The 13,705-nt window shown below is 40.9% G+C and overlaps 2 protein-coding genes across 2 annotated transcripts in view; one reads left to right on the top strand and one right to left on the bottom strand.

Moving 5' to 3' along the window:
• Positions 1 to 972: 972 nt before the first annotated feature.
• Rpn11 (regulatory particle non-ATPase 11) lies at positions 973 to 2,446 on the bottom strand. The gene is made up of 3 exons (XM_073970595.1): positions 2,229 to 2,446; positions 1,393 to 2,161; positions 973 to 1,326 (listed from the first exon to the last, which is right to left on the bottom strand). The coding sequence occupies exons 2-3, from the start codon at positions 2,155 to 2,157 to the stop codon at positions 1,165 to 1,167; spliced, it is 927 nt and encodes a 308-aa protein (XP_073826696.1). The 5' UTR covers positions 2,158 to 2,161; positions 2,229 to 2,446; the 3' UTR covers positions 973 to 1,164.
• Positions 2,447 to 2,575: 129 nt separating this feature from the next.
• Positions 2,576 to 13,705, top strand: part of qtc (GRIP domain-containing protein quick-to-court) — a 171,888-nt gene continuing 160,758 nt past the window's right edge. Inside the window, exons 1-2 of the mRNA XM_073970591.1 lie at positions 2,576 to 2,694; positions 2,782 to 2,880. The gene's annotated coding sequence lies outside the window, so the exon portion shown is untranslated. The remainder of the gene's footprint in view (positions 2,695 to 2,781; positions 2,881 to 13,705) is intronic.

The following is a 13,705-nucleotide window of genomic DNA, read 5'->3' on the forward strand; positions in this document are numbered from 1 at the left end:
AGTTTTGGCCAAAAAATTTGGATTTGGGACCATTGTGCAACCACAAGAAACGTAACGTGATTTTTTTAGATTTTTTATACCAATCAAAGACCACAATAAACCTGCTTTTTTTTTAAAGATTTTTAGAACCAACCAAAGACCGCAAGAAACGTCGATTTTTTATACGGGTATGTTCTGAGACACACTTCACGCCTCAAGCATTTTGTTAACCCCATTTACGGTTATTTTTCGAGTATTTAATGGACGGACTAGGGTGTACTCTTCTTTTTAAATAAATAGTGAATCTTAACCACAAGAAATTCGCAAAAAAACAGGAGTAAATGGGGTAAATAAAATGCGTGAGGCGTGAATTGAGAGGTGAAGTGTATCTCAGAACATACCCGATAGATTTTTGGGACCAACCAAAGACCACCCACCAGTAAAGTGGATTTTTGAACAAGGTTTAGGGCAAAACATTTTAGGTCCCGGAAACACAACCAATGAAAAATGTAATAACTTTTATCTAAAAACTATTCTTCAGCAGACCTCTAAAAGTATTGTATCTGTGGAAGGCCCCCAATAAGATTTTTTTTCTCAGGAAATGTGGTTATTTTCAAGATATTCAGGTTCATGGAAATTTAACCAAGGACAATATAATGGGGCGATTATGGATAGCAACCCAACTGCAGTTTGCGTTGCCTACAGCAAATTTAGTAATATAATTTTCTATTTCTGCATTTAAATTTCTACTTTTTTACATTTAAATTAATAGCTGAAAGTTTAAAACACTTATGTATATTGATTGTATTTGACAAACATTTCCGTTTTTTTACTCATTTCAGTTGAGTTGCTATCCATAATCGACCCCTTAATGTCTTTAAACTATCTAGGACCTTTATATGCAGTCAACTTCCATAGTTGTTCAATCTAAGAAAGATCACCAAATATATTCTCTTTATAGGAGAAAATCCATCCAACGAAGTCCATTCTGTATCATTTTTAGAAAATATTTTATTGATAAATAATATTCTCAATGTTGTGTGTGTTCTGTTCTGTCTTCTTCAACGTGGCTAAGACGAAAAGAAAATTTTACAGCAAATAAGATAGAAATATGAGAAAGTCTCAAATGACTTGTTTGGGCGAGTAATAATGTAAATGCTAGGCTGCGTAACACCCAATAACGATTCATTTGAAGACAATGGTATCCAACATAGCACCCAGACACTGAACAATATTATTTTGCATAACTTTATCGACTTTTTCCTCCAGATGGCGTTTGGGATCTTGTTTGCCAACGTTTTTAATGGCCAATTGTTCAGGGGACATTTTTTCTTCATCTTCCAGAGACTGTAATAACAAAGAAAAAAATTAATTATTGTAAATAATATAGGTAATAACATTTTCACAACATACCTTATTATAGTTCTTGGCTAATTCCAACATTTCCTGGACTGTACTCTCATTGATTGAACTGTGTTCATTATAATCTTCCAGAGTCAAACCATCCTTCCAGGACTTCTTGTGAAGATTTAATAACATTTTCTGTTCCAATTCATTTTTGCGATAATTAATGCTGATCGAGTAGTAATGGCGATTGAGGCCATGTATCAGTGCTTGTACGGAGGGTTTTTGTAAGTGTCCCAAATTTGAGGTGGTCTGTCTTGGCTCCTGGCCCAAAACCAACATATTGGGATTGATAAGACGGAAGGCATCAATAACAACTTTACCCTTTACAGATTGTATGGGATCAACTACCACGGCAACAGCTCTTTCGGACAGAGCTTCAAATGACTGTTGGGTATTTATATCTACACCCGATAACCAGCAACCAAAACCAGGATGTGAGTGATACCAACCAACAACCATTTCTGGGCGACCTGTTTGTTTTAACATATCCAACATTTTTGCCTGGAACACGGGGTCAACAGCTTCAACGGAAACACCGGTACCCGTCTGAGGCATAGCGAAAACATCAATAACCTGCACAGTATAGTCATCAACAAATTCACCCAACATCAAACCCATTACTTCCATGGGTACACCAGCACGACCGTGCTTCAACATTTTCAACAAAGCCAAGGAGGAAATGTAAACTTGTTCGGCGGTGTCTACAACTGGAGCATCAGTTGGTGGAGCAGCTTGAGGCATAGCGCCACCCAAACGCAATAAACGATCCATATTTCTGGAAAGGAAATGGGAAAAAAGTTGTTGTTCCAGCAATCTTTGGTATAAATGCAGTTGCCGCTTACCTATTTGTTTTATTTATTACAAATGTAAGCTAAATTTTTATATATTACAATTTTTCTCTTTGTATTCCTGTAACACAACACAGCAGAAATCAACTTTTTGCAAATGTGCAAGTAATGAACGCGACAGATGACAGTTGTTTGTTTCTGCTGTCATTCATTGCTATTTTGTAGCCAGTGTTGTATTTTGCAAAACGCAAGTTGTTGGCGTATGAACGAAATGAAGGCGTCACGAGGTATTATCGATGGAGAATCGTTTATCGATAACATGTTATACTGCCGTTAAAAACAAATAGCAAATTGGAAATGTGTTATTATCCCGCAACAAAGCAAAGGAAAATGTTTGAGTTGCTGAAATGTGGTAAGTGAAAGAGAAGAAAATACCCACAGCAGTAACATTAACCAAAGGCCGGGGAAATATGGTTTCAGCTAAAAATGGGCCAATCAACTTCATCGCTACTGAAATGAGGCAAGTGAAAGCGAAGAAATTGTTATTAAATAATACAATTTAATAAAAAAAAATTAAAGTTTATTTAAAAATTTTCTTCTTTTTAAGAGGAAGCACGATACCCACAACAGTAACATTAACCAAAGGCCGGGGAAATATGGTTTCAGCTAAAAATGGACCAATCAACTTCATCGCTACTGAAATGAGGTAAGTGAAAGCGAAGAAATTGTTATTAAATAATAAAATTTAATGAAAAAGTAAAGTTTTTTTGGAGCAAGTTGAATGTAGTGGCTGGATTTGAAACTTTTTTCACAAAAAGTTTTCAAAAATTAATTTTTTGTCGAAAATAGCCGGCCTTCGGCCGGGATTTAAGACTTTCTCCTATGGACAGATGCTAAACAGGGCTAACGCGATCATATTTTTTTTAAAATTAATTTTTTTGTCAAAAATCATATGGTTTTTCGGAACTTCCGAAGCCTATATCTCGGGAAATACGGATTTCCCATGAATGATATACATATTGGCGTAATCAGCATTCCAAGACCTACCAGTGGACAAAATTTCAAAACTTTCTGAGTCCAGCCACTACATTCATCTTATGCCGTTTTTTTTTTTAAATGGTCTTCTTTTCAAGAGGAAGCACGATACCCACAACAGTAACATTAACCATAGGCTGAGGAAATATGGTTTCAGAATTGTTTGAAAGGCCCCCAATCAACTTCATCGCTACCAGCCAAATATATCTACGATCATGCTAACAAATGCATTGAAATAATACTGGAAAAGCAAGTTGTCATTAGAATGGCAGAGATACACAGGATAAAGAGAAATACGGTCGTAAGAAGTAGGAAAACATCAATCGTACTTTACGGGAAATATGGAACGTCGTCAAAAGGGTGTATCACACTAAATGTCAGATTAAAATTGCACTTTGCGAATCTGTGATTATTTGTTTATGAAATTGAACAATCTTCTTTATCCCAATAATGTCACGATGTACCCGCGACCAACCACTGATTGAAATTATGCTGGTATAACAGGTAATCAGTTAGTAATTGTGCCTTATTTCATAGCCTCTAATCGACATATCACCTTGTATATCAGAATTATTAAATCAATGATGGGGAATTCCAGTTTATGGTTACATATGACCCTAGTTAGCAGATGCTACACATTATTCCAGATTTTTGCAGAACTTTTATCGATTAAGATTTTAGAGGTAGACGTTTTTCCAACGATGCTCGTAATTAGTGAAACTTAAGCCTCCAGTTAAGTCGTACTTTATGAAAACAGGTAAGTCCGGTCATACAAGATATCTCTGTTTATATTTAGGAACGTTTAGAGTATATATAGAGCCAAAAACTACTCCTCAGCGTAATGTTGAAGGCATTTCCTGAATATCTCCTCCATGTAAAACTTCTTTGCTAGTGATGTTTTAAGACAGGCCGCTCAAGTAAATATAGGGTTTCATATCTGTGTCGGTCCATTCCTTCGGGTCCACACAAAATTTCAAAATTGTTCGTAAAAGTACAGTTTAGCGGCATGTCTCGGATATTTTTTGAAAGTTTTTGGAACAGATAGTTGTTGTTGTAGCAGCATAAAAGCCTACGTAGAAGCATAAGTTTGATGCTGGGTTGGCAGCAGCTGGTCGAAACACTGTGGTTTCGGGTCAATCCGGTACGAAAGAACCCGCTTCCGTGGGATTGGGAACAGATAGTCGCCGCCGTTACTTACTAAAAAATTGATGAGCACAATTACTTACGAATTGAGGATCGGTACTATTTGTGCGAAAGTTTTTACATCGTAAAGCTTCTTCCAATAGTACAACAAGTTGCTAGGAAGTCTATATCGGACAGCTCCTTCGGGCACTTTCCTCACAAGGAATAGTTAAGGAATTTTCACGAACCGTATTGAAATTGTTGTGGTCCTATTTACAGCGATATAATTGGTTTTTTTCGTGGGCAAGACCATGCTTCCTGAAATAATGAACATATCACCGAGCCTATCAATCAGGCTTGGATAGCATTCATACCGATGTATTTGCGCAGGCAGTACAAAGATGCACCGGAGACCATCTCCCATCCGTTGTAGCTGAAGAACGCCAGCTGTCAAGGCAAACACGAGTTGTTATAGCCAAAATAAGATTCGAACTATGCAGCAGCAGCAATTAGTATTGTGTATTGGGACCGCACGACACTGGATTTGTTTAAATGCCCAGCTAAACCCATTCACCTATATACCGATTCTTTATGGCCATTCCAGGTTACAGAATTTTTAATCTGGGCAGAGTAAACAGAACCAGATAACTAAAAAATATATACGAACGATACAACAACAATAATTTTATTGTCACCGTAGGACTTTTAGAGCTTATGGGTCATTATGTCAGGAAGCATGAACTTGCGCATCAAAAAAATTTCAAAGCTATCCTCGAACTGCACCAGCCATTTTAGTTGATCACAGTAGGATTTTCAGTACTTTCTTTTTGTGCCTTTGGACGTTTCTTTCTATATCACAAGGTTGTGACAGGGTTGGACATGTCGATAACACTTAAGCAAGTACGGTATCGACATCTCTTTGTGCTGATGCACCTGTAACATCTTCGTCATGAAGATGTACTCTCTTGCGGTCTTCAGGAAGACATTCTAGCAGTTTTGCGCAGCGCTCATATAGCATACCACATTGACGCCGCATAGCTTACCGGCCTATTGATTTGATAGAAGTCAACAAGGTTTCTTTGTCAGGACCCCAATTGCTGCCGGCCAGCGACTTGAGGAACTTGTTCCTACTTCTGCTCTCGTAGCAAATAGCTGTGACTTGAGTGGACAACTTAAACATGTTATCGAACGTTATATCCAATATTTTGGGGTAGTCAGTGGTCGGAATCAGTACACAATCGACCAATATGTTCAGTGGAAGCCTCATTTCAGATGGAAGAAATGCACTAGGTCAGCTATGTAGACATTTAACCTACCACATAGGTCATCAACGATAGGACCTGACGCCAGGATCGTACAATCATCCGCATATATCACGATCTCTATGCCGTCAGGAGGGTGTGGAATTTTAGAAAGTTAGAGGTTAAAGAGTTCCGGAAATTTCACCCGCCTTGGGAAACTCCCTGTTTCACTCTACGGGTCTTGGACTTTTTATTTCTGAATTCGACAAGCGACTGGCGTCCACACATATAGTTTTTTACATAACATTTCTAATAAGTCGTCGAACAGATTGGAATGATAGACGTTGTCGAAAGCCTTCGATAGGACAAAATACACAATGAGTGTTTGGATGCACCGCCTGTTGTGGTTAAGTCTTCGACTAATATGTGTGGAGATGGCATGCAGCGCTATTGTGGTATTAAGTATTTTCCGGAATCCATGCCGATGTTGGGCAACTGGGAAACAGTTTCTCATTATGGGAAGGAGAAGTGCCTCTACAAGATGTGCTTCTGGTGACAAGATGGAAATTCGCCTGTTTGATTCGCCTCTGCTGGCATCCTTGTCCGGCATCAGTTTCGGGACCACCCATCTGGTACAATATGGGTGGCTAATGATAAATTGAGGACTCATCTCCGGTTTCATCTAGTTGCTTAAGCATTACCATTGAGTTTTCGTGTCGTCCTAGCGCTTTGGATGATTTCGCCATTCGGATGAGATTTGCAACATCGTTCATCATAAATTGTGGTGGTACCTCCTCGGCTAGGAGCGCTCGTGTACGGACTAACAGACTCCTCTTCGCCCTATCACTTTCGGGGTGTCCCATAAACTGCCGATTAAAATAACACGCGAATCTCTTCGGATCTGTTTCTGTCACGCCGTTCAATCATCATTCTTTCCCGAATTCGAGAGCAATTTAACCTTTACCCACAATTTGCTCAATTCTTTAACAATGTTGATTTTCTTCAGATGGTCTAGCCACGTTTTCCGTTTATGCTGGCCTACTAGCCTATTGACTTCAAGGGGATGTTCCCTATCTTTTGGGTCTTCAGCATTCGTACAATGAAGCTCATCACTATCAGTTGCTAGTCCAGTCGCCTCTGCGGAAAACTTTGCAGTAATGTTTGGGTATTCGTCCATCAGGTTTGTGACGAGCCGTTGCCGGCTGAAACTGTAATTATGTCCTGGGTAATTCTCTCAGCTACCCGAGGGTCTGAGGGACGGCATGGGATGTAGCCACAGATCCACTGGAGTTACATGAGTAGGTTAGGCGGGGCAGTTGAAAAGGTGCTTTTTTTTGTCGCATACTGGACAGATGTCTTGCACGGCGCGATCGATTTCCATCCAATATGAATTTAGGCGATTGTAATATCCCGAGCGTAGTTGAGCCAAAACTACTCTGGTTTGTCATGGCAGCTGACGCTACTCAGCTGCGATGTTGTTATTGTAGCAACATACAAACCTACGTAGAAGCATAGTTTTGATGCTGTGATGGCAGCCGCTGGCCGAAACAATATTGTAGTTTCGGGTCAATCCGGTACGAAAGAATCCGCTGCCGTGGGATTGACTCAGCTGCTATAGATAGGGAAAGTCGCCGAGGACTTTATTCACACTATATTTGCTTATGGTCTTAGCAATTGAATCCTGATGAATCTGCCTGTTATGCCTGTTGATCTAGGGGTTCTGTCTTGTATCTCACTTGAGCGTGAATATCCTTCCTGATGTACCTGAATGTGTCGGGCCTACCCACCAGATGGTGATTGGAATGACTCTCACAGTAATACCCGAGCAAGTACTGCAACGAAAGCATCTCATTGCGTTGCTGTAATGGAAAAATCTGTGCCTACTCATGTGGATGGTTCACTGAATACTTGAGGAGGCACCCTGTTGCTGTTCTCAGGGCGGCATTCTGACAGGTTTGAATCTTTTTCCAATTCGTACACATCTTTGTCTGCTAAGGGATACTATGATAGGCAGATGATCTGAGCCAAGTAAAATTATGGTTTGTCAGGATACGTCATTTATTAGACCGGATGGATGCCACAATGATGATGACTGACGAGCAGTGGCAATATCATCGTAGGATCGTCTTCGTTCGCCGTGCAAAGTTTGTAACCATCGTAACGTTGTAAGCAACAGGTGACGGAGGGCTTTATTTCGTAGATGGCGGCGATCCGGATGTTTCGCCGACTTGTAAAGTCTACAATGTCGCTGACTTTGTTGCAGAGACCATTGCAATTGCAAATGCAGGAACGACATATACCCGGGGCAACAACAACCTCTTGTGTAATTTGCAGAGTTTGTTGTAGTTGGAATGACTATGGCGTGTCTCAAATTCCGGCGACTACGGATTTTTTGAACAGCAAACAGCAACAGGATTCCCATAACAGTAGTCTTGAAGCTGGCTAAGACTATATCACCGTCGGAATGTTGACAACGGAACCGATCTATGATCTAGGGTTCTCTCTATTCAAAGTGTTCAGAGCCGGGATTTCAAAATTTGTTCTGAGCCGGACGGTCTATACTCTCTTCAATACCTCCTTCACACAAACTTTTAAAATTTTCGCTTAAATACAATTTAAGGTCTGTTCGGGTATCAATTTGAAATTTTTATCGAAGGTATCCTTTGTGCTTCCTAAAAAATCCTACGGAGAGCAACTAAATGACCAAATTCTGCGGAGATAAACTAAATGAGAGTCACAGGGCGAAGATGAAAGTATTACGTCGCATCAGATCTCTTCCTGTCGAGTATGAACCACCACAGTTTACAATGGATGATGTTACGAATGCCATCAGGAACTCTAAATCATCCAAAGCGTTGGGCCCTGATGGAATCTCCATGTTAATGCTGAAGCAGCTGGATGAACCGGGAGTGGAGTATCTCACTAAAGTTCTCAACTTGTCGCTAGCCACCCTTATTGTTCTCGAAGTCTGGAAAATGGGCGGGTGGTCCCGCTACGGAAGCCAGACAAGGATGCCAGCAAAAGTGAATCGTACAGGCCGATTTCGCTTTTGTCGCCCGTAGCAAAGACCCTTGAGGCCTTAGTCCTTTCCTGTATCAGAAATAGCTATGAAGTTGCCGATCATCAGCATGGATTCCGTAAGCTATGAAAATGTGAAATGAATACTTTTATAAAGGAGAAAACTGTCAAATGAAAAAAAAAAAAATATAAAGGAAATATTTTTCATTTCAAATTTTCATAGAACAAGAATCCAGCCCTACGACAACAGCGCTGCATGCCATATCCACATACAGTGGCACAGGAAAGTATACATACACCCTGCAAAAATGCAGTTTAGGCTAAATCGTTGGGTTTTTTACAGCAACAACTGCACTGTGTGTATATTTGTCAAGGACTCAATCAGAGACCGCCGTGTCATAGAACAGTGATGGTAGCGCTTGACTTATTAAAAGTCTTTGATACATCCAGGCACACCGCGCTGTTTGAGGACATTGAGCAGACAACCCTCTAGCCAAGCTTGAAACGTTGGATAGTCAATTATATGTGTGGACGCCAGAATTCAGGAACAAGAAGTCAAAACCCCGTAGAGTGAAACAGGGATTTCCCCAAGGTGGGATGATATCTCCGAAACTGCTTAATCTCCACCTCTCCTGTATTCCTGTATTCGAGATCGTAACGTGGGCGGATAATTGCACGATCCTGGCGTCAGGTACCTTCCCTGATGACATCTGTGAGAGGCTGAACACCTATTTAACCGATCTTACCACATTTTTCTACGCGAGGAATATGCATATTTCCGCCACAAAATCTACAGCCACTCTGTTCACCACATGGACATCGCAGTTTGGAAGAGAATTGAATGTAGTGGTCGACGGTAGCATAATTCCGACCACAAACTGCCCCAAAATTTTAGGGGTCACATTCGACACTACTTTCAAGTCGTGTGCGCACGCCACAGCTATCTGCGACAAACAGAAAAGCAGTAACAAGGTCCTCAAGTCCCTAGCCGGCAGCACTTGGGGTGCAGATAAAGAAACCTTGTCGGTCTGTGGTAAGCTATGCGGCTCCAGTTTGGTCCCCGGGATTATGTGATACGAATTGGAAAAAGATTCAAACCTGTCAGAATGCCGCCCTGAGAACAGCAACAGGGTGCCTCCTCAAGTCTTCAGTGGACCATCTACATGAGGAGGCAAAGATTCTTCTAGTAAAACAACACAATGAGATGCTTTCGTTGCAGTACGTGCTTGGATGTTATCGTGTGAGCCATCCCAATCACCATCTTGTGGGTAGGCCCGGCCCATTCAGGGAGATCAGGAAGGATATCCATGCTCTAGAGGGAGAGGTCCAACGATACAGGAGAGAACCCCTAGATCAACAAGCATATCAAGCAGGATTGAATAGCATTCACACGGACGCAGTTGCAATTATAGTGTGAATAAAGTACTCGGAGTACATCCTCCATCTATCGCAGCTGAGGAGCGTCAGCTACCACGACAAACTAGAGTAGTTTTGGCTCAACTACGCTCGGGATATTGCAGTCGCCTAAATTCTTATTGGGCGGAAATCGATCGCGCTGTGCAAGACATCTGCCCAGTATGCGACATGGGCCCGCTCGACACACAACACCTTTTTAACTGCCCCGCCAAACCTACCCATCTAAATCCAGTGGATCTGTGGCTACATACCATCGAAGCAGCCACTTTTTTGGAACTGGAGATAGACCCAGAGCCAGATTGAACAGAGGAACGAACAAATAAACAACAAAATAAAATGTTACAACAACAACGATCCCGGTGGACAATTCGGAAATAAATCTTGCCGTCTCGAAATTCGATGATTCCAAAGCGCCAGGCCTAGATGGAATTCCAAATTATGTCATAAACAAGTAAAAAAGTATCAGTCGGCTTTGCCTCAGGCTGTGCAAATTGAAACACTTTTATCACAAAAAACTTATGTATTTAGGGGGTTTCAAAATTTTGGTCGTATGAACCGACAAAAATGTTGATTAGGATTAAAGTTCAAAAATTTTGCGGAAAAGGTACTTAAAGGAATGGACCGTCATAGACCATGGGGGGGTGCCATAGAGGGTTTTTACACCATTCGGGTTGTTTTCTCAAGAAGTATGAACTTGCCCCTGAAACAACTTTTACCATCGCAATTGGGGCAGCAATGCAAGTTGCTTCAACAAAAATCAAAGTGATTCAATAGCAGGTCTTAAAGTGAACATATCCAAAATTTTGTGTGGGAGGCACGGGATGGAGTGGACAAATATTGTCCATATTCGAACCTTATCTATATCTGGTAGATATTATGATAATGTGTAAAGTATGGACCAAATCGGTCACTCCCATCAAGAGTTATCGTGCGCACAATTTTTCCGAATATTTTTGAACTTTTGTGGGGTAGGTACCTGAAGGAGTGGACCGATATGGCTTATCTACGAACTTAAACTAAGTTTGGAAACAATATTACGAAGGCCAAATTTTGGCGGAATCGGAATTTCCGTTCGAGAATTATCTTGCGTTTGGTTTGTTTTTCAACTTTTAGGCTATTTTTTCAGGAAGTATGGACTTGCCCCTGAGCAGCTTGTACCTTCGTATAGGGGACAGTGAATACAAGATGTTACAACAAAAACCAATGCGATTCGAGAGCAGGTCCTAAACTAAACCTTTCCGAAATTTTGTGTGGGAGGTACTCGAAGGAGTTTACCGATTGAGTCCATATTGGAACCTCATCTAAGTCTGGTAGAAGTTTCACAATGTGCAAAGTATGAACCAAATCGGTTACTTCCTTCAAGAGTTATCGTTCGCACAAATTTTCCGAACATTTTCGAACTTTTGTGGGGGAGGTACCGGAAGGAGTGGACCGATATAATCCATCTTTGAACTTGAACTAATTTTGGACAAAATATTACAAAAGCCAAATTTTGGACCGAATCGGCAGATCCGTTCGAGAGTTATCTTGCACTCCAACCACTACACACGGCGTCATAGGGTTTTTTGTAACTTTCAGGCTATTTTCTCAGGAAGTATGGACTTGCCCCTGTTGAAATTTACAGCGTCGTATAGAGGACAGCGAATTCAACTTGCGTAAACAAAAGTCAACGAGATTCGAGACCAGGTCCTAAACCGAACTTTTCCGAAATTTTGTGTGGGAGGTACCCGAAGCAGTGGACCGATTAAGTCCATATTGGAACCTCATCTAAGTTTGGTAGAAATTACACGATGTGCAAAGTATGGACTAAATCGGTTATTCCCTACAAGAGTTATCATTTTTGAACATTTGTGGGGGAGGTACCTGAAGGAGTGGACCTATATGGCCCATCTTCGAACTTAAATCGAATCTGGACAAAATATTCCGATACCCAAAATTTGAACCGAATTTATTGATCCGTTCGAGAGTTATCGTGCGCACCAGCCAGCCAGACAGACGGACGGACATTGCTAGATCTACTCAAAATTGTCTGAAACGGATATCGTACAAACATACTTGGGGTCTAAAACCATTATTTCGATGAGGCACATTTTTGGTCGTATCAAAGTGTAAATACCCTCTTTAGCCTAAGGCTGAGGGTATAAAGAGATTGTGAGGTGCTGTGGTGGACAGTTACTTAAATTATTCAACAAATGCTTGGAATTTGGATCTTTTCCAGGAAAAGGCAAAGGTTAGTGCTACTGCCTAAAAATGGCAAGCCTCTGGGAAACCCCTCCTCATATCGCCCACTGTGCATGATAGACACATGCGGAAAGCACCTTGAGAGCATTATCCGTGATAGATTGGAAGATTGCATCGAACGTGCAGAAGACTTATCCGAATGCCAATTTGGCTTTAGAAAGAAGAGATCTACCATTAATGCAGCAAAAACGGTAATCGACATTGCAAAGGCAGCAATACATGGTCAAAGCTGGAAAAAAAGGGACGAAAGAATATTGAATGGTCGTAACACTAGATGTTAAAAATGCCTTCAACACAGCTAATTGGTAGAATATTTTAAAGGCTCTGCGACGGTTGAATGTCCCGGCATATCTTATTGCTATAATCCAGGACTACTTCCGCAACAGAATCCTGATATATGAGACTGAAGAAGGTACAAAGGAATACCAAATAACAGGAGGAGTACCACAAGGATCCGTTCTTGGACCGCTTCTATGGAACGTGATGTATGATGGTGTTTTACGGTTAAAACTTCCAGAGAAAGCAAATATTATTGGGTTTGCGGATGACATCGCGCTAGTCATTGTTGCAAAAACAACTTAAGAAGCACGAACAGTAACAGAGTCCAGCATACAGTTGGCAGAGACCAGCATACATAAGGCCTGGCATTAGCGGACCAAAAACCGGAAGCAGTCTTAATTACAAGTCGTAGAGTGGTGGAAAGAATAAATATTCAAATTGGAGATTGCACAATAACAACAGCGGAAAGCCTGAAATATCTCGGTGTTATCATAGACAATCGCCTGTCTTTTAAAGACCATTTAGACTACATAAAGGCAAAAGCCGGAAACACCTGTAAAGCGTTGTGCCGTATTATGCCAAACACAAGGGGGCAATTCTAGCTGGAGTTATCAAAAATATTATTCTCTACGCAGCACCAATATGGGCTCAATCGTTGAAGTACGCTACTTCCCAGCAAAATAAATTGGAAGCAGTGCAATGTAGACTACTTCTATCACGGCATGTTTTGATGCAGTTAAAACGGAGTCATGAAAAAGGCACTCCATTTCTCATATTTTAACCGCTTTTGGATGCAATCCAAAGAATCACATCCATTTGCAGTTAAAATGCAGTGTCAAGGGTCAGTTAAAATGCAGTGCCAAAGGGTTAGTTAAAATTCAGTGCTATGGAGTGCATCTTTCAGTAGTCACGCTCTTGTAAAAATCATGAGTGAAAATGCATAATTGGATGCACTTCCATATTACTTGTACATATAATTTAACTGCATCTTTGGAGGCAAACATTTTGCTGGGTTACTATGCAAAGATTGGGTCAGTATATAGACTTGCAGCGCTTCGTGTATGCTGTGCATATAGGACAGTGTCTGACGATGCAGCCTGTGTTATCGCTGCCATGATACCCATCGATATCCTAGCCAGAGAATCTGAATCCATATTCAATTCAAGGAACTCACAGGAA

The sequence above is a fragment of the Musca autumnalis genome, unplaced genomic scaffold (assembly GCF_047663935.1).
Source record: "Musca autumnalis isolate F117 unplaced genomic scaffold, ASM4766393v1 scaffold_2, whole genome shotgun sequence".
Taxonomy (NCBI): Eukaryota; Metazoa; Arthropoda; class Insecta; order Diptera; family Muscidae; genus Musca; species Musca autumnalis.

Bases quoted from the DNA above. Each gene is read 5' to 3' on its own strand.
- Rpn11 (XM_073970595.1), bottom strand. From the start codon at position 2,157: ATGGATCGTTTATTGCGTTTGGGTGGCGCTATGCCTCAAGCTGCTCCA. The intron at 1,327-1,392 runs GTATGTTGTGAA...TTGTTATTACAG, and splicing joins TAGCCAAGAACTATAATAAG to TCTCTGGAAGATGAAGAAAA.